Below are 18480 nucleotides of genomic sequence, written 5' to 3' on the forward strand. Positions count from 1 at the left end.
CCCTCAGACTTACTCCTGTGAAATTTTCAATAATTAAAAGGCGGAAAAGTTGATATTTATGTAAACAGGTGGGCAAAAAAAATGAGTTCCAGCTGAGATAGTAAGATAGCTGTGTTCATCACTAAAGTGGCTCATGTTTCTCATGTTATAAAACGAACCTTCTAGTAACTATATCAAATTTTTGCAGAGAAGGTAATTCAGATTTAAGTGACACTTTTTTTTTTAACTTGGCAGTACTTGACAACAGTCATTCCTTATGAGAAAAAAAATGGACCACCATCTATTGAAGATCTTCAAATATTAACAAAAAGTAAGCAAAGACAAAATTAAACTGTTACCTTGTTTACTTTTGCTGATTCTAAACACAGATTTTAGTTGGCTGGTTTTGTTTCTGTTATTGTTTTATTTTGTCAATTTAGGATAGTAAATGATGGATGTCATCATTTATTCTTTTGAGAATGAAACCATAAATGGTTGTGACAAACACAGCACTCGATCTAGAGTTGATTTGTATTTTTCCTGTTTTTCTTATCTTTTGAAACATTTACAAGCTGAACTTTTGGAGGAAAAATGTAACAATTTCCCATCACCTCTTGTATATTTAAGAATATATCCATTTATCAATTAATAAGGTGCTTCATGGATCTTATATTAGTATGACTGTCAGAAACTACTGAGTATGTAGTTCATTAGTATGATTGTCAGAAACTACTGGAAAGATTTAGAAATGCAGCCTAAAACACTCTCCTTTCTTAGGATTGTGGAAACCAAGGTAGGTAGTTACAGGTAGAAAATAAATTGATAGTAATATTTTAAGAATATTTATTCACTCAGCAAATATTTAATGAAGGCCTACTCTGTGCCAGGCCATGTTCTGAGCACTTGGGATACTTCAGTTCACAAAGCAGACAAAAATACTCCACCTTCAATGGGCTTGCATTTTAAAATAATTTGTTAGACTTAAGAGACATTCAATATAATGTATATTTATGATGGCCATAAATGAGCCCTGAATTCTGGTCCTATCCGTTACTTATAGGGATATCCTTGGAAGTCATTTACACTCTCTCAGTCACAGTGAAAAATGAGGATTAAAATATTTGCTCTCTTTACCTCATAGTAAATAAATTAATGTATGTGTGATTTGGGATAAGTCAATCACTTGGCCTTGTTTTTCTTGAAGGGATTGAATTTGCTGATCTGTTAGGTTCTTTCTATTTATAAATATTTGTGATAACTGTGAATTAAAGAGGGAGCCGAACGAGAGAGCATCACATGAGTGGATATTAATGATGATATTGATTTTGGAAATTGAGGTGATCGAGGCATGGGTGGCGGGAGCACGAGGAAAGAAATGTCTTATTTGCAAGCAGCCTGCCTGCTAACCTGAAGCTTTTATTCTTTCCTTTGAACAGTACTTTTCAGAACATTTCATACTTATGTGATGCCAGCCTGTATAAAATAAAGAACTAAGAGATTAACTGGGTGGCTAGCCCTCTACTTTTCAGGAAGAATGAGTGTCCAAGATCACACAGGAGAATGGTTCATTACAGGGCTGTGTCTCGTAATTTCCAGTCCACCCCACTTTTTAATAATGCTGGATTTTAATAGTGCTGGTTTTTGGTACGTGATTTTATGTAGAACTGAAAACAAATCTAAAATATGATTGGAAGCAGAAATACTGAACATTAAGTATTTCTCTAAGAAGAGAGCACAGATATTGCCTAGAAGCCAGGAATTACTGAGGGATCTCAGCTTCTCGGATCAAGGACAAACACATACTTAGCCAAACCAAAGTTGTCATAATTCCCACATCAGAATGTCCTAGGCCGATCCTTAGATGATGTCTTTATAGACTGACACAACTTGGAATTTGGGGTGAGTGAATGTATGTAGGGTATGTGAATGAGTGTCCAAGTTAATATACTACATGAAGACAGTAGACGGAAGGATGACCTTTACTCTGAAAGTTTAAGAAAAGTGGTTATCTCCTGAAAATTTTGGGGAGAATCTGAGCCTCTGCCGTCCCCACATATAGAAGTTACTGCAGGGGAAGCCCCGTAGAGACAGGCAGTGTTTAGATATGTATCCTTCTTCATAAAAGCTATTGGAGGTGCAATAATAGTAGTGATAAGAATTAGAATAATATTAGCTGTGCTAATAATGATGGTAATGCTTATGTAGCGTATATTATGTGCCAGGTACTACTTTAAGTCCTTTACACCTGAATTAGTAACTTAATACTCACAACAACCCTTAGAGACAAGTCTAATGATTATTCCCCTTTTACAGATGAGGAACTGGGTGGTTAAGTAACTTGCTCACAGTCCCACTGCTAGGAAGTGGCAGAGCCGGGGTTTAAGCCCAGGAAGACTGACTTGACGGTTACAGTAGGTTGTCTTGTCATACGTCTGGGGGAGAACAGTGAGGCCTTTCCCCAGGATGCCCTGGAGAGTTCGAGTTGGCAGTCACTATGAAAGGGCAGTATAGGTGGCCTAGATGTTTTTTAACCACTGTAATAGTAGCTGTGTTCTCTGTTTTGTCTTTGCTTAGAGATCAAATTGTCAAATCTTTGCTTAGAGATCAAATTGTCAAAGATTCTCTTTAGGATGAGGCGAAATCACCCAGGTGCCTTTGGAGTATCAAGAAGTAAGCAGCCCGGCTGGGTGCTTGCTTCATGGGAAGTCTGTTCTTCATTTTTTTTCTTTAAAAGTTTCCAAGAAGGCTGACTGATGTGCTCCTTGGAGAGTACGGCTAACTCTTCATTTCCCTAAGAGTTCCTCCAGCTCATGAGACCTGCAGCACCAAGGTTCTCCTCTCCAGAGCCCATAGAAGTGCGCATTATGGTAACTCACTTGCTAGTATTTATGGTGACAAAACTGGGGCTCTGTGTAATAACCCAGCTCCTGTTTCCTGCCTCCACTGTTTAGAAATTTTAAATCAGGGTAATAGCTCTCAGGTAGCTGCAGTATTCTTACCTGAAAAACGACTTATTCAACTATAACAAATTCTTGAACATTTGCAGTTGTATTCTCTCATCCAGAAAATAGTCAATTTGCATGAATTGTTGTATCATGTAATTAAGACTAAGGCTACCATGACTGAGATTATCTGAATTTGAAATTGTGTTTTCTTTCTCCTTTATTTTGCAGTTCTTCGTGCCATGAAAGAGGATAGTGAAAAAGTTCCGAGTTTGTTAACTGATTATATACTGAAAGGTGAGTTTTAGAATAGTGTATGGGCAGTGGTTGGGAAGTTTTGATTGGTCAATAAATGCATTGTCTTGCTAATAGATTAAAAAGTAACTTCCAAATGCGCAACTTTTTTTTTTTTTTTTTTTTGTGGTACGCGGGCCTCTCACTGTTGTGGCCTCTCCCGTTGCGGAGCACAGGCTCCGGACGCGCAGGCTCAGTGGCCATGGCTCACGGGCCCAGCCGCTCCGCGGCATGTGGGATCTTCCCGGACCGGGGCACGAACCCGTGTCCCCTGCATCGGCAGGCGGACTCTCAACCACTGCGCCACCAGGGAAGCCCAAAATGCGCAACTTTTATTTTGCAGGGTGAGAATAGATAACGTGACGACTTATTTATGCTTCCAATATCATAAAGTATGGTTATTTAAAATTTAATTTTTATTTGAAGTCCTGGGCCGGAAATAATTTCCACAGCGAAATTATAAACATCAAGGAAGGCAACAGAGGGACTTCCCTGGAGGTCCAGTGGTTAAGACTCTGAGCTTCCCCCACAGGGGGCACAGGTTCGATCATCCCTGGTCGGGGAACTAAGATCCCACATGGCTGCGAGGAGCAGCCAAAAAAAAAAAGAAGGCATTGGAGGAAATGTTGTGGAGATATTGCCATAATGATGGGAGTCTAAGGTGTTGACGCTGAGGATTTGAGAAAGGTGGCCTGTGTCCTCTTGGGGACGCTAGAAGAAGGACGGATGAAGGAGGGAACAGTTAGATCAGTTCACAGTCCCAAAGGGAACATGAACGGGGATGGGGTAAGGGGCAGGGAGCGGAGGGAGAAAGAGAAAAAGAATGGACTTTCATAAAGCCAGGGCAGTGAAGAGTGAGCCATACATCTTAGGAGCAAGATCGGCATCTCACAGGATGGGAACAGTGATGAGGCAAAGGAAGATCGTTTTGAGACTTTAACAAGATCACCTGCTTTGCTGAGGAAGGAAGAAAATTTGGATGATAGAAGGACTGAAGAACTTATTTAATTATAGGCAAAAATAATACTTTTCAGTGAAATTATTTCTTAAAAAAGTAGCAGTTTTTTAGGTAACATATTTTCAGAGCATCGTAAAATGCATTCTGTAGTGTTTGATCCAATTTTGAGAGCAGTCTGCCTCTGGTCACACTTCTCTTCTTTGGGTTCTCTCTCTTCTCCATCAAGAGTAGCTAGCTGAACCGAAGGTTGGGATTTGTGAGACGTCAGATAACTCAGATGGGACTTTTCTTCAATCATAGCTTCATAAAGGGGGAACCCTTGGTATAGTCATGAGCACAAAGTGAATATTACATGAGTATCACCTGTAAGACCTGACACTAAGCCAGCCATTAGTAGGTTAACAGGAGGGTAGAAAAGACTAAGTTGACATGATCGTTTTTTAAATAAGCTTTTTTTTTTCTTTCTGATGGAGAAGAGTTTTCTCTTCCTATTACATTCTGAATTAAAAACAAAACAAAAGGGTTTCCCTGGTGGCGCAGTGGTTGAGAGTCTGCCTGCCGATGCAAGCGACACAGGTTCGTGCCCCGGTCTGGGAGGATCCCACATGCCGCGGAGCGGCTGGGCCCGTGAGCCATGGCAACTGAGCCTGCGCGTCCGGAGCCTGTGCTCCGCAACGGGAGAGGCCACAGCAGTGAGAGGCCCGCGTACCGCAAAACAAAACAAAAAAGTCTGACATCTTTGTTTGCTTTTGTGTTGTGCTAGCATTGGTATGAAAGCTGGATTGTTCTGAGGTTTGTTCTTCATAGATATGAATCAGGAATGAGATGCACATAAAGAACATGTCTTAATTTTCAATTATAGTGGGTCTCTAGGGCACTGCCATGAGGGCCAGAGACAGAATGAGCTTCTGAAGCATTCTCTAGCTATTTTATCATCAGACTGCATGGGAGAATTTTATGACCTAGAGAGCAGTGTTCGGCGGCGGGGGGGGGGATGTGGGCGTGTGATTTTTTTTTTTTTTTTAACATCTTTATTGGAGTATAATTGCTTTACAATGGTGTGTTAGTTTCTGCTGTATAACAAAGTGAATCAGCTATACATATACATATATCCCCATATCTCCTCCCTCTTGCGTCTCCCACCCTCCCTATCCCATCCCTCTAGGTGGTCACAAAGCACCGAGCTGATCTCCCTGTGCTATGCGGCTGCTTCCCACTAGCTATCTATTTTACATTTGGTAGTGTATATATGTCCATGCCACTCTCTCACTTCGTCCCAGCTTACCCTTCCCCCTCCCCGTGTCCTCAAGTCCATTCTCTACGTCTGCGTCTTTATTCCTGTCCTGCAACTAGGTTCTTCAGAACCTTTTTATTTTTTTTAGATTCCACATATATGTGTTAGCATACGGTATTTGTTTTTCTCTTTCTGACTTACTTCACTCTGTATGACAGACTCTAGGTCCGTCCACCTCACTACAAATAACTCAATTTAATTTTTTTATGACTAATATTCCATTGTATATATGTGCCACATCTTCTTTATCCATTCATCTGTTGATGGACACTTAGGTTGCGTCCGTGTCCTGGCTATTGTAAATAGAGCTGCAATGAACATATTGGTACATGACTCTTTTTGAATTATGGTTTTCTCAGGGTATATGCCCAGGAGTGGGATTGCTGGGTCGTATGGTGGGGGTGTGACTTTCCCTTTCTTCCCTGAAAACCTGGGACTGTAACCGCGACTCTGCACCACCTGCTATAGGGAGGCGGCATGCCTCCAGCTCTGCTCCCCTTGCTCGGGCCACTGGCGCTGGTCTGCGAGCCCAGGTCTAGCTAGACAGTACCTGCCACTGACGAGCTGCTTGTGTGCACGTGTTGCGGTTTTTGTCTTGGCTTTGTATTGTGAGGACTGGGTGGAAAAGAAGCTGGGGTTCAGACTAAAGGGTGACTCTGTACTCTGAGAAAATGAGGAGGGGAGTGTAACACTCAGAGGAGTTCACGTGCATGGGAAGGTGAGGATGGAGGGCTATTTAAAATGCTCTTTCCCACCCATTCTGGAAATCCATAGCCAGTTAGTGATTTTTCTTCCTTGGGGACCAGTAGAACATTTTGCCCAGGAAGAGGGTATTGCTCAAGGGAGAACTCTCCTCCCCCTTTCCTGGTGGGACTTTCTCCTTATTGTTTTTAATGCCAGTGACTATGGCTTAGCTGCCTACGTATACCACCTTAATTTCAGTGCAAAGGTAAGAAGTGAAAGAAGGTAGAAAAGTGGCCTCATTTGGCCTGGAAAAGATGGGATGGATGCCGTATGGGCCACTTAAGCTTCTTTCTTAATGTTGTGTAATTACGCCACCGCAGACTGCTCCCACCCCGGCCCTCAAGAGCTGTGCCAAAGGCTAGTAGTGTAGCTCTGGCTGCCACTGTGCTGACCCTAGATGGGAAGAAAATTGTGTGCAGACACTTGGATCCTTCTTTGACTTCACTGGGGAGCCGTTTGCTGTGTTATAAGCCTCGTACAGGGCTAACGTTATGGGTTTAGATCTCTAAGTGGTACCCTAAGAGACATGGCCTTTTGGTATCTCATTTCTGGGCAATTCTAATCAATGTGTCTTGAGAAAACGTTTCATTGTTGGGTGTAGCCTTTTATACCTTAGGAAAAAATTGCTACTATAGATCCTTGCATTAATGTTTAGTTCTAATGGTGTTTTTTATATACATATAAAATGTATATACATAAAATGTGTATAAATATATATACATCTTGTGTAAACATATACAAAATATTCATTTCTATTTAAAATTTTTTGTTTTGTTTTGTTCCTCTAGTTCTGTGTCCTACATAGGGCAGCATAACTTCAGGAACAGCTTTATCGTCTGTGGACAGCAAACTAAATTGCTTATAGCATCATTCTGAAAGCTGGCTACCATTACCTTCCTGCTATTGGAAACTCAGGACACCTGAACTTGGGTTTGTGATTCAGTATTACTATAGTGATCATGCCTTCTCTAATGCTTTATATTATGAACCGAGGGAACTACGGCACTATTTTGAATTCTAGAGATGTTTTGTTAAATACTAACAATTATGAACTCTTTTCCAGCTTTATAGAGTAAGGGGGAGTGATGTGAATTGTGCATGTACAGTTATATTTTTCATGCCTGTTCGAGTTTTTAAGGCTTTCTGGATCTAAACTGCACTCACTCAAGAACTAGATCAAAGCACTGAGAGATTTATACTCGTTATTTTTCAGTGCTGGCAAGAACCAACACTGATTTTTTTGTAAGAGAACTGTCAGTGTAAATATTACCTACCAGTATTGTCCAGAGAGACTAAGACTTAAAAATTGGGGTGTTCTTGGAAGAAGGGAAACCAGAATATGCGTTGTCTTGGCTTAATACTTAGTCAATATCGAAACAGCTGGAGACGACTGATTTTAGAGGTTGCTGCGTTTCACCGTTGTTCATATTTTAACCATTAAGATGCCACTTACTTTCAGAATCTTGTATTAACTTTAGAGGTTTCATTGCTTCATTTCACTTGTCTGTGAAGAAGTGTCCTTTAAAAGGAGTTTGTATCCTTTAAGGTGCTTAAGAAACTGTATGCTACAGCATTGCCCATTTCCTGTTACTGTTATATTTTATTCATGCCTACGTGTTTTCCTAAAGTAGTAATTCTAGAAACAGCTACTCATGGATCCATCACTAGTCATGAAAAACGTTTGCCGGTTCCAATCAAGTCAATGTCATTTAATAAATGTTGGGGAAAAAAAAGGTAATATATACTTGAGAGCTTTATTTTTGAGTTTTTGGTTTTTCGGTTTTTTTCTTCCCTTAATAGTGCTGGATTCCTCCCCTCACTGTTCACACATTGTCCATCATTACAGTGTGTGAGCTGGTGAAATCTTGATTAGCCTCATGATGCTAAGGAGGGGAGAGAGGGACTTTTTTCAGATCGTGCTAAGCTGCTGTGGAATGATGGAAGTCCTGTTCTTTTTCTGGGTCCGTGAGACATTCCTAACAGCCACGGCAGCTTCTTCCCATTGACAACATGAGTGTAAGTAGAGTCTCTATAGGACCTGCTGTCGGGGGGCTTTTAAAATTCCACTTAAACATCTGTGAGCATACAGAGCTACCCGGCTCAGTAAACGGGACACCAGGACTGCAACGGCAGTAGCTCAGTTTGGAGTTGATGCCAGCGTGGCACTTAAGCCGTTCTCTAGGAGTATGTGGAACTTGAGATGGTTCCTTGTTTTATTAATGTCTTATTTGATAGCGAATATGTGGAACTAATTTGTCCCTTGCCCTTGAATTGATGAAGATGCATACTAATACAATAATATTAATAATTTAATCTGAATTTGTAAAAATTGTCTTATACTGAAGAAATATCACTTTGGAGGGCATCCGAAAGTCAAAAGAGATTTTTTTTTGAAGCGACTCAACAGTGCTCTGTTTATAGTTCATTCTTAAGTTGATGCATCTGAAATGTATGAAAAATATGCTATTTTTTCCTATCAACTCAAAGTCCCCTTTTAATGAGGTTTCCTCTATTTTGCTTGGTAACCTCTTTTTTCAGCGTTAGTAAAATCCTAGGGTTTCCCACTACAGCCTTTCTCCTACACATGATGAATGAGTTTGACACTAATGATGAGATGGGCGTGTTTCTGATCTGTGACTGACAACAGGTAGGTTTTAAGTTTCTCTCACAGCAGCATCCCTGTGCTGTACACTTGATTGCTGGGCGGGGGGACACCCTTTTTTTTTTTTTTAAACAAGGATTCCTTGGGAAAGGCCTGCCTTCTGAGAGAAGCACTGGGGCTGCTTGTGACGCCGGAACTGACAGCCTTAAAGTAAAAGGACGAGTCATCTTTCTCATCTCAGACACAGAATCTTTTTGAAAGTGACGCTGTGTGATTTAGAGTCAAAGTGTTTATTTGCTGCCAAGAATCAAGTTGCAGGTAATCCTTTTACAGCCTTGTTTTTTGAAGAAAACAAAACAAACTGTAGAACTATAGTGCACTCCAAGTGCCATATATCTATTTTATTCTTCAGGAAATTATATTTTTCTTTTACAGAGCACAACAGGAACCAAAGTAAAAGAGTAATAGATATAGCACTCAGGATAAATCAAATCTTTAAAATAATAAAAAAAATTTACACCTTGTCCTATATCCTGTTAGTATTTTCATAATATGGCCATGATTGAAAAAACAAAAAGCAAGCATTTACAATTTTTTGATAGACTTTTTATGCCAGGAATGGATTAATTGTCAACAAAAATTTATACTAATCAGGCTGATGTAGGTCTATTTTGGTAACATATCATTAACAAATTTATTTTGGAGATAAAAATATTGCCCCTTGATAATAAATCTTTTTTTCTTTGATGCAAACAGCTAGAACACCTTTTTCTTTTCTTTTTTTTGATATTCTAAGACAAAAGAAATGGTTAATCTTCAGATTAATAAATTAGGTCATTATAATAATAAATTAATTTTTTTTTAAAGTTCAGCAACCTCTGTCCAAGTATTTACAACAATACTTGAAAGTTCCTTTACAAAACAGAACACATTTTCTTTTCACATTAAGCATACTGGGTATCTGTGTCTTTCACAACAAGCATTTTAAAAAGAAAAATCAATGCAACAAATGGGTAATTAGTATAAAAGTGCTAAGAGCTGTTTGAAAAGTTAACACTATAGTATACAGTCAGTTATATCTGAGGCAAACTACAACAAACTTCCAGCTTATTATGGACAATATTCCAGTAGTTGTTTCAAACAGTTGTTTGAAAAGAAAAAAAAAAAATCCAGGAGCTGATTAGTGATGCAGAGACCAGTGAGCAAATTGAAAACCAAAAGCAAATCCAAATGAGGAAGATTTTAATAAAGGAATACCTTCTCCATAGCAGGTATGATGCTGACTGCTCAAGGCGTGTGCATACACACACAAACACACATACACCCAACACTCACACGTTTCTCTTCCCAATTAAACTGCAAGTAGATTGAGACTTTGTGTTAATCAAAAATTTAAGTGATCAAAAGCACTGATATGGAATGCCTGTTTGTTTTTTGTTCTGGTTAAAATCTCATAAAAATACATTCAACAGGAAAACATAAATTGTATGTGTATAAATATATATGCATATTATATACACACGCACACAAATACTTTTGTTTTTCTGAAGCATAAGATAGTTACATAAATATTCCTATAATTGCTAAAGTTTAAAGAGGCATAATTTTTTTTTGAGCTTCAACAAAGGTGCTTGAATAATATACAATTAAAATGAAGTAGTTTCTATTTTGTAGAATCAGTATATAATAAGGAAAAAAAGATCCCCAAACAGTCCTTTTTTTTAAAAAAGTTTCTTCTTAAGCTAGAGCTTCAACGAAAACTATGAACAACCGACAGAACAGAAGAAAGCAACAGCAAACAAGGAAGTATAGCCCCTGGGAATGCCTGGTGTCCTTCCCCCTCTTCTCCTTCCTGCCACGCTGCTGTCAGAAAAGCTCCAGTGCTCACGTCAAGAAACGACTCGGGTTTTATTCATTTGCTGACTCTGCTAGGAACTGGCTGATTGGCTGACTGACTTGGAAGAAAAAGAAAGCAGCAAAAGGTATAACTGTATATATCCTTAATCACCCGCTTTAGAGAAACGTCGCTACCCCATTTCTCTTGCTTCCTCACCACCTACTGCAGCTGTGACTGTATATAAAAGAAGCATGTGGCTTTAGGCCTGGGTTGGCATCAAAAGGGTCTGATGTGCTCGTCTGGTAGTCTAAGGTGGTTATGGCAGCTGGATCGCAAGGCTTTTTTGTTTTCCTGCTCACTCAGGCCTGAGCTTTGCAGCAACCAGTGCAAGTCTTCTGAGCAACAGGAAAAAAAATATCCTCTGGGCCACTGGACTGGATTTCTCCACAAGCCAAGCTGACCTATTTGTCTTCCCAACACCACCCTCCCACCCATTCGCCCCAACCAAACTCACTGTCCCCGTCCCCAAGTATCTCTACAGCTATATTACAAGCAAATATACCTCAGCAACTTTCAAACCTTTGGTTCTAAGACAACACTTGGTCAGTTATCTTGAGGAAGAGTGGGAATGCTTGTTCTGCACACTGCTGTCGACAGAGCCCAGCCCAGGAAGTCCTCAGCGCTGTACATCAAGTCACAATCCAAAACAATCCACTAAGCAAGTGCACGAATTCTAGTTAAAGAGCAGATTGAGTCGTTTTTCTGTCTTTCAAAACCTCATCCACACTGCCTCTCTTCACACCGTTTGGTAGAAATTGTCTGCCTGTAGGTGGTTCTGTTTTTGCATGCTGTAGAAGCCACTGAATCTGGCGTCTGGTTCTGCGATTCTCAGCATTCTCTGGGAACCGTCCACCTGGACTCGGGTTCCTTTCTTGCAGTCCACAGATACCAGCTGATTATTTAAAGAAGAAGGCTATTTAATGGGAGGAGGAAAAAGAACCACAAAGAATTAACTGCTTTACATATCTCAAACCAACAGATATTTAGTACCTCATTCAAGTGAGAAAACAGCATCACAGCACATGGATGGGCAGACTGCATGGGTTCACATCATGCTCTGGTGCCAACTATACTTTCTTTGTGGCTGCGCTGCATGGCATGTGGTACCTTAGCTCCCCAACCAGGGATCCAGCCTGTGCCCCCTGCAGTGGAAGTGTGGAGCCTTAACCACTGGACCACCAGCGAAGTGCTGCCAACTATACTCTTATGAGGAATACTGACAAACTGTGTAGGGGTGAAATGTCAAATTATGTCAAACGGAGGGGATGAAGGAACTGAGAAAATACGGAAGTGACATAATTATTTTCAAATCCTTGAAGTACAGACTAGTGCTTAAGAGGGTTGAAAGATGAGTGGAAGGTACCAGATAGACAGATTTTAAGATAAACGGACCATTTCTTATCAGGCTGTAAAATCAGCATCCCAGGTTGGGCCAGTCTGTCTGTATCCAGCCATACACACTATGGTATGAGCAGCTCTCTCCCCAGCTTTGCAGGTAGGGACTGTGTCTCATGCAGCCCTGTATCCTGACCCAGCATGCGCCCAGCACAGAGGCAATTTACATATTTGTTGTAAGAAAATCAGTGAAAGTATTATTATCTGTATGGTAAATGGGCTGTTTTCAATTCTTGAGGTTGTATATCTTTTTTCTTTAGTAAAAACCAAACTGCAAAAAGTAGTTAGTGTTCAAAGGAATTATGATTTTTTCCCTTCATGAAAATGAATTATTTCCTGCTTTTTAAAATAGGCAGATTGAGGCCCTTTGCATTTGTATTGACAACACGTATTCTTTCCCCTGCAATATGAAATCTGACCCCCTCCACCTTGTCTGGTATTATTTCACACAATCCCTTCATCGTTTGCTACCTTTCCCCTTTCTGCCTGCCTTTGACACATCTCCCTGTCCTTTGGACTTCTGTACATTGTCATGATCTTTTAGCTCTCTCCTCTTGCCCTCTTCTGTGTGTTATCTCCCTAACCTTGTGATTTTTTTTTCTTCCTTTCCCAATTCTAAGTTGATAGATGATTGAGAAATACCAAGTGACCAAGTTTTAATTTCTAATATAAACAACAATTACTTAGGAATCAATCCAGGGGTATCTGCTTATTTGAAAACTTTAAAGTAAATCCAGGAAATTGGATCTGTGAAAGGTCAGGATTCATTAACTGATGGATGATGGAGACTTGATCCAGCCATCTAGCCCAGGGCAAATACTATGTATCTTGATCACCACAGCTTAATGTGCATTTGAAGCTATGAGGAGCAAAGTAAACATTTCACTGGCTAATAGAGAAGATATCAAGCAACTAAGGAAATCTAAGCGTACAAGCTTTCCTAGTTTGATCGTTTAAGAGGCTGAAACTTTGTCAGTACAATACCTTAGTTGGTGTTCGATACCAGCAAAGCAGTGGTATCCACTGTTTCTTCTGATTGATGAACAGGAATGCTACTATAATAGAGAGGCCTATTATTATGGGAACCACAACTGAGGCAATGGAGTCCAGCGAAGAATCTTCTCCTGAGTGCAGCCTGTTATTATCTCTGTAATCTACCTGGAGAGGACCCATGTCTAGAAGAAGAAAAATTACAAGCATTTATTACCTAAACCAGAATTTTTTTTTTTTTTTTTTTTGCAGTATGCAGGCCTCTCACTGTTGTGGCCTCTCCCATTGCAGAGCACAGGCTCCGGGCGCGCAGGCTCAGCGGCCATGGCTCACGGGCCCAGCCGCTCTGCGGCATGTGGGATCTTCCCGGCCCGGGGCACGAACCCGTGTCCCCTGCATCGGCAGGCGGACTCTCAACCACTGCACCACCAGGGAAGCCCTAAACCAGAATTTTTAAGGATTATTTTAATTACATTGCAAATAGAGATCAGCAACGTGGTTTTATTGCTTCCTAGTACTTTAAGGCTAAAACATGATTAAAGTCTAATGTGGATCCAAAGAGCTCTTATGAGAGAGCAGAGCTCTTAGGGATGGATGTAAAAAAGAAAATATTAGGGTGAGAAGTTTTAGTAATTGGGCAGGATGATGCTGATTCTAGCTAATAAAGAAAATAAGAAAATTCTTATGCAGACTTTAAAGAAAAAGTGACTAGGGCTTCCCTGGTGGCGCAGTGGTTAAGAATCTGCCTGCCAATGCAGGGAACACGGGTTCAAGCCCTGGTCCGGGAAGATCCCACATGCTGTGGAGCAACTAAGGCCGTGCGCCACAACTACTGAGCCTCTGCTCCGGAGCCCGCAAGCCACAACTACTGAGCCCGTGTGCCACAACTACTGAAGCCTGCGCACCTAGAGCCCGTGCTCCACAAGAGAAGCCACCGCAATGAGGAGCCCGCGCACTGCAACTAAGAGTAGCCCCCGCTCACCACAACTGGAGAAAGCCTGCGCACGGCAACAAAGGTCCAATGCAACCAAAAATAAATAATAAATTAAAGTGACTAAAATTAGACTACTGAAAATATTTTAATTAATGTTAATCTTTATGGTCTTCTAAGATTTTGAAGCAGAAACATCAGCTTAGCTCCCTGTTTACTAACAAATAGGAGACTAGGACAAAGTATATGCTTCTACTTAGTAGTGTAATAGATAAGACTAATTAGTAGTGTACTCGTAAAAACCAAGCCAGAATCAAGAGCCTTGTCTTTTGGTTAATATTCTGGTTTACTGAGCTCTAAGCTAAAATGCCGTACTTTTCATAAACTTGTTGAAAACTCACTGGACCTATTGGATCATTTTCCTGCCTTGGTTATTGTACAAGGGACGTTTAATTTTGCTCTTATAAATGGTGGTCTTTTTGTTCCTTTAAATCATCATTCTTGCAATGAACACTGCAGACAGAGATAACATTTAAATAGATACCAATCAGGAGCACTCTCTGAAGATTTCCTTATTTTTCTTTTGTTTCAAATAAACCACTGTAGTCAGGATGTCTTTAAATGCATCAAAGACCAGGTTAGTGAAAGATGCAGAACACATGCAATCAAAAGGACCTGCTTTTAAATTGTTTTGGAAACTCAGCTCATGAAGTAGTACAGCTTTGTGATGTTAATACTGTCTATAGTTTAAAACTCAGATTTTTATTAATATCCTTCTATGTGTATGTGAGGGGATGAGAAGAAGAGACCCTTCCTAGTCATTTTAGAGAGGCAGATGGTAATACTTTATAGGAAGGGGGAAAAAAAAGGGAACATATTTATCAGCATCAAGCAAAATGCCAAAGGGGGGAGTTCCCTGGTGGTCCAGTAGTTAGGACTCCGTCCGCACTTTCACTGCTGAGGGTGCGGGTTTCATCCCTGGCCAGGGAACTAAGATCCCGGAAGCCGTGCGGTGTGGCCAAAAAGAAGAGTAGTTTCTAATGCCAAAGGTAAAAGTAACATTTTTTTTTTTTTTTTGCGGTACGTGGGCCTCTCACTGTTGTGGCCTCTCCCGTTGCAGAGCACAGGCTCCGGACACGTGCAGGCCCAGTGGCCATGGCTCACGGGCCCAGCCGCTCTGCGGCATGTGGGATCTTCCCGGACCAGGGCACAATCCCGTGTCCCCTGCATCGGCAGGCGGACTCTCAACCACTGCGCCACCAGGGAAGCCCAAAAAGTAACATTTTATTGATGAATTCAGGTTTTAAAAACACAATGAATAAAAGAATGAATTTTCACCTTCCCACATTCCAAATGATATTGGAAGTGTTTTTAGGAATATATGTCATATAAGAAGATTAAAACGTAAATTAAGGAAAATCTTGGGGAAAGGAAAAGGAAGCTTCAGTTGAGGTCTGTTACAAAATTTAGTCCTTAAATTGTTTTGATGCAAAAAGCAGGCCATAAAATTAGCTTTAAGCTTCCTAGCAGCCAAAGCAAAAATGGAAATAAGCATCATCAATAAGATTCACAATGTCTTTAAGATTAAAACAAATCAGTTGCTTAGGAGAATCATAAATTTTCTTGCTACTGATATATGAAGAAATTCCTCCTCAGGGTCTTTATAACAGAAATATTATGTCATACAGAGTCCTCAACGTAACATAATAAATATGGCTATGCTTATGACTAAAGCTCAGCATCCAGATGAGTATGTGGCAAAGAGCAGGCACTAATATTTGTTGACTGAATGACTGTAAACATAATGCTGAAGCACCATTCAGTCAGCAGTTATATAAGGAGCCAAAACTTGGGTCCAGGAATCTGGTGCTCTGGTCATCTGGCTTGATCCAAGCATAACACTTACAGTATCTAGAGTAACAGACCATTAATCTCTCAAGCAATGAATACTGCTTCTTCCAAAAGAAATATAAAAACGGTCTAACAGTGATTTTGAAAATGTCCTTGGAGTAGACAGGAGGCAGTACTGAGTCATGACTAAGAGCAAGCTTATACTCTTTTGATCAAGAGGACTACTTTTAGAGAGAAGGCAAGATTGACAGGAACTTGGCCTTGCTTTACCACTTAGCAGCTGAGAGGCAGAATAACATCTCTATTACACACGACTAAAAGGACAGAGCAAGGGGAAAAAAACAACAACACGTGGACTAATAAGCCTGATGAGTGGAAAAATCAACACAGTAATAAACTGAACTCCTCATGGAGTGAAAACTACCTGGAAGAAGAGGGTAACCTAATGCATAAATGCTTAATACAGAATCCACAGGAACAAGTGAGTAATTTATTATTACTCTGCTTACAAAGTTTATTCTCACACCTGCATTTGAGAGATGGCTTAGAAATTCCAGATACCAAGCTCTTATGACCAGGGACATATTTCTCTCCATCGTCATTAAGCCTCTGAGCATGTGGGACCAGAAAAAAGGCATTTTACCCAGTTACCTGCAGACTTATTTCATCATCCTGGGTTGTTAAATATGTTACAGCCAAGCAGGTCTTTCTTGGAGTGGTTAGTTGAACTTACCTGGGCACGTATTTTAAAAGGTTACCCAAAAGAAGTTTTGAAAATTAGAAAAAAAAAAAAAAAAGTAAACCATACACAAGACTAGACAGATCTCAGCTGACTTCGGCACTTACCTCTGGGGATGTGGATAATGTCATTTTCACTAGGTGTGGGCCACAGGGGAACCTCCAGGTCAGTCTCTCCACGATGATTTGTCTTCTCAATGGGTATATTAGTTGGTTCTGGGACATACATTTCTAAAAGAAGGGGACATTTTTCATAAGAGATGACGGAGGGGCTCCTTACTGTTGACTTGTCTCCTCAATCCAAATGGACGGTGCATGCAATACAACACAACGTGTCCTGGGACAGGAAAGATCCAGTTTCCACCTTGACATCATTAATGCTACAGTTCCTAGCTTTGTAGGGGTGGGAAACATGTCCTATAACGATTTAAAAAGACGGGAGAAGATTACTCCTCCACCTGGGTCAGAAGCTCTGCTTTTTCATGACAAACGCTGTTGGCTCTACAGATTCGTGCAAGCTGATGGTCACTGGCTGAAATGAAAGGATTTCTTTTACTTTCCATCTAATAAATTATACTTTAATAACTTGCTCTTTAATAAATGAGTGTTGAATCATTTATATGAAATATGTCACAGGAAGTGAAAAAGTTACAGCATCTTCCATTCTTTATTCATTTCCCCTCCACTCCCTTCCCCTCAATGGGAATGGATGTTGGCAGACCTCACGAGGTGCTGCCCAATTTAAGTCTTAAATATCTACTGTGTTATTCCTGGAACCATGTAGACTGGAAACTGATCTTGAGCAAACATATTAATATTATCTAACTCGATCATATAGACACTTTGCTCAACAAGATACTACAACGAAACAAAACCGAGAAGAATGATATTCATTAATCTCCAATATCAGGATTTTTCTTTTTTTTGAAGCCAAGTTCTAAAGGGACCAGTGAGAAAATCCAAAGCTTTCCGTGGTTCCTACATAAATATTTGTATATCCCTACTTCATCTGGCTAACAATAATTAGCCAACTTTTAAAAGAAATAATTCTTAAGAATCTCTGTTTTCAAAATATAACAATAGAAGTCAGCCTCAATCATGTACTTCTTGGCCAGGGCCTGCCATATTATTAACTGATTTTTATAATAGGGTTACCCAACACTGGTAATACGAAATACTCACTAATATTCAGCCTAATTTAGTCCAAAATAAAATACATGAAATACGTTATATAAGTTAAAAGAAAATCCTCTCTGCTCACAGTGATCACGTTCTATCCCAAAGTTACCAGCCTTTCAAGAAGTGAACTTTAAAAAGGATAAATCTGAGAGAAGGGAAGAGTGATAGAGAATAGAGTACGTGCTAATCTTCCACTGTGAGCTAACCGAGCATCTGCCAGGGAAATAAATGCTAAGACGTTAAGAAATTGCCCAAGATTATGCACCCAGGAACCAGCAGAGCTGGGCTTCCAATCCAGTTCTGTGATTCCAAAGCCCAGGTCTTCCTATTGCCCCCAAGAATAAAGTCACTTTGGCTCTTGCTTTTCTTACTTAAATTCTAAGACCTCAAACACGGCAAGAAGTAGACACTCTTAAGAGTTTTGAAAGGTTCAACAGGTCTCTAAAAACTCTAGAATTAAAAAGAGAAGTTATTGAAAACATTTTCATCCACAGAAGCAGGGGTCTGAGTATAAACTAGTGATTCCAAACTTTTCTATCATCTGAATCACCTGAGGAGCTTATAAAATATGCTGACGCTCACAGGTCCTGATTCAATAAGTCTGGGCTGGGTGGGTCTGGGGTGTGTGTGTGTGTGTGTGTAGGGATGGTGTTCAGCTCGCCCACTGAGACATCTCGATATGTGAT

The 18480-nt window shown here is 40.3% G+C and overlaps 2 protein-coding genes across 8 annotated transcripts in view; one reads left to right on the forward strand and one right to left on the reverse strand.

Moving 5' to 3' along the window:
• Positions 1-9069, forward strand: part of FEZ2 (fasciculation and elongation protein zeta 2) — a 44267-nt gene extending 35198 nt beyond the window's left edge. For both annotated transcript variants that reach the window (XM_079940087.1, XM_079940088.1), the window contains 3 exons: positions 235-310; positions 3153-3218; positions 7000-9069. In XM_079940087.1, the coding sequence (XP_079796213.1) occupies positions 235-310; positions 3153-3218; positions 7000-7016 (159 nt within the window). In that variant the 3' untranslated portion in view covers positions 7017-9069. The remainder of the gene's footprint in view (positions 1-234; positions 311-3152; positions 3219-6999) is intronic.
• A 124-nt stretch (positions 9070-9193) lies between these two features.
• The window catches only part of CRIM1 (cysteine rich transmembrane BMP regulator 1), a 208055-nt gene continuing 198768 nt past the window's right edge, over positions 9194-18480 (reverse strand). For all 6 annotated transcript variants that reach the window (XM_079940082.1, XM_079940085.1, XM_079940084.1 and 3 more), the window contains 3 exons: positions 16724-16846; positions 13090-13280; positions 9194-11623 (listed from right to left, as the gene is read on the reverse strand). In XM_079940082.1, the coding sequence (XP_079796208.1) occupies positions 11447-11623; positions 13090-13280; positions 16724-16846 (491 nt within the window). In that variant the 3' untranslated portion in view covers positions 9194-11446. The remainder of the gene's footprint in view (positions 11624-13089; positions 13281-16723; positions 16847-18480) is intronic.

The sequence above is a fragment of the Stenella coeruleoalba genome (genome assembly GCF_951394435.1).
Source record: "Stenella coeruleoalba genome assembly, chromosome: 13".
NCBI classification, from domain to species: domain Eukaryota; kingdom Metazoa; phylum Chordata; class Mammalia; order Artiodactyla; family Delphinidae; genus Stenella; species Stenella coeruleoalba.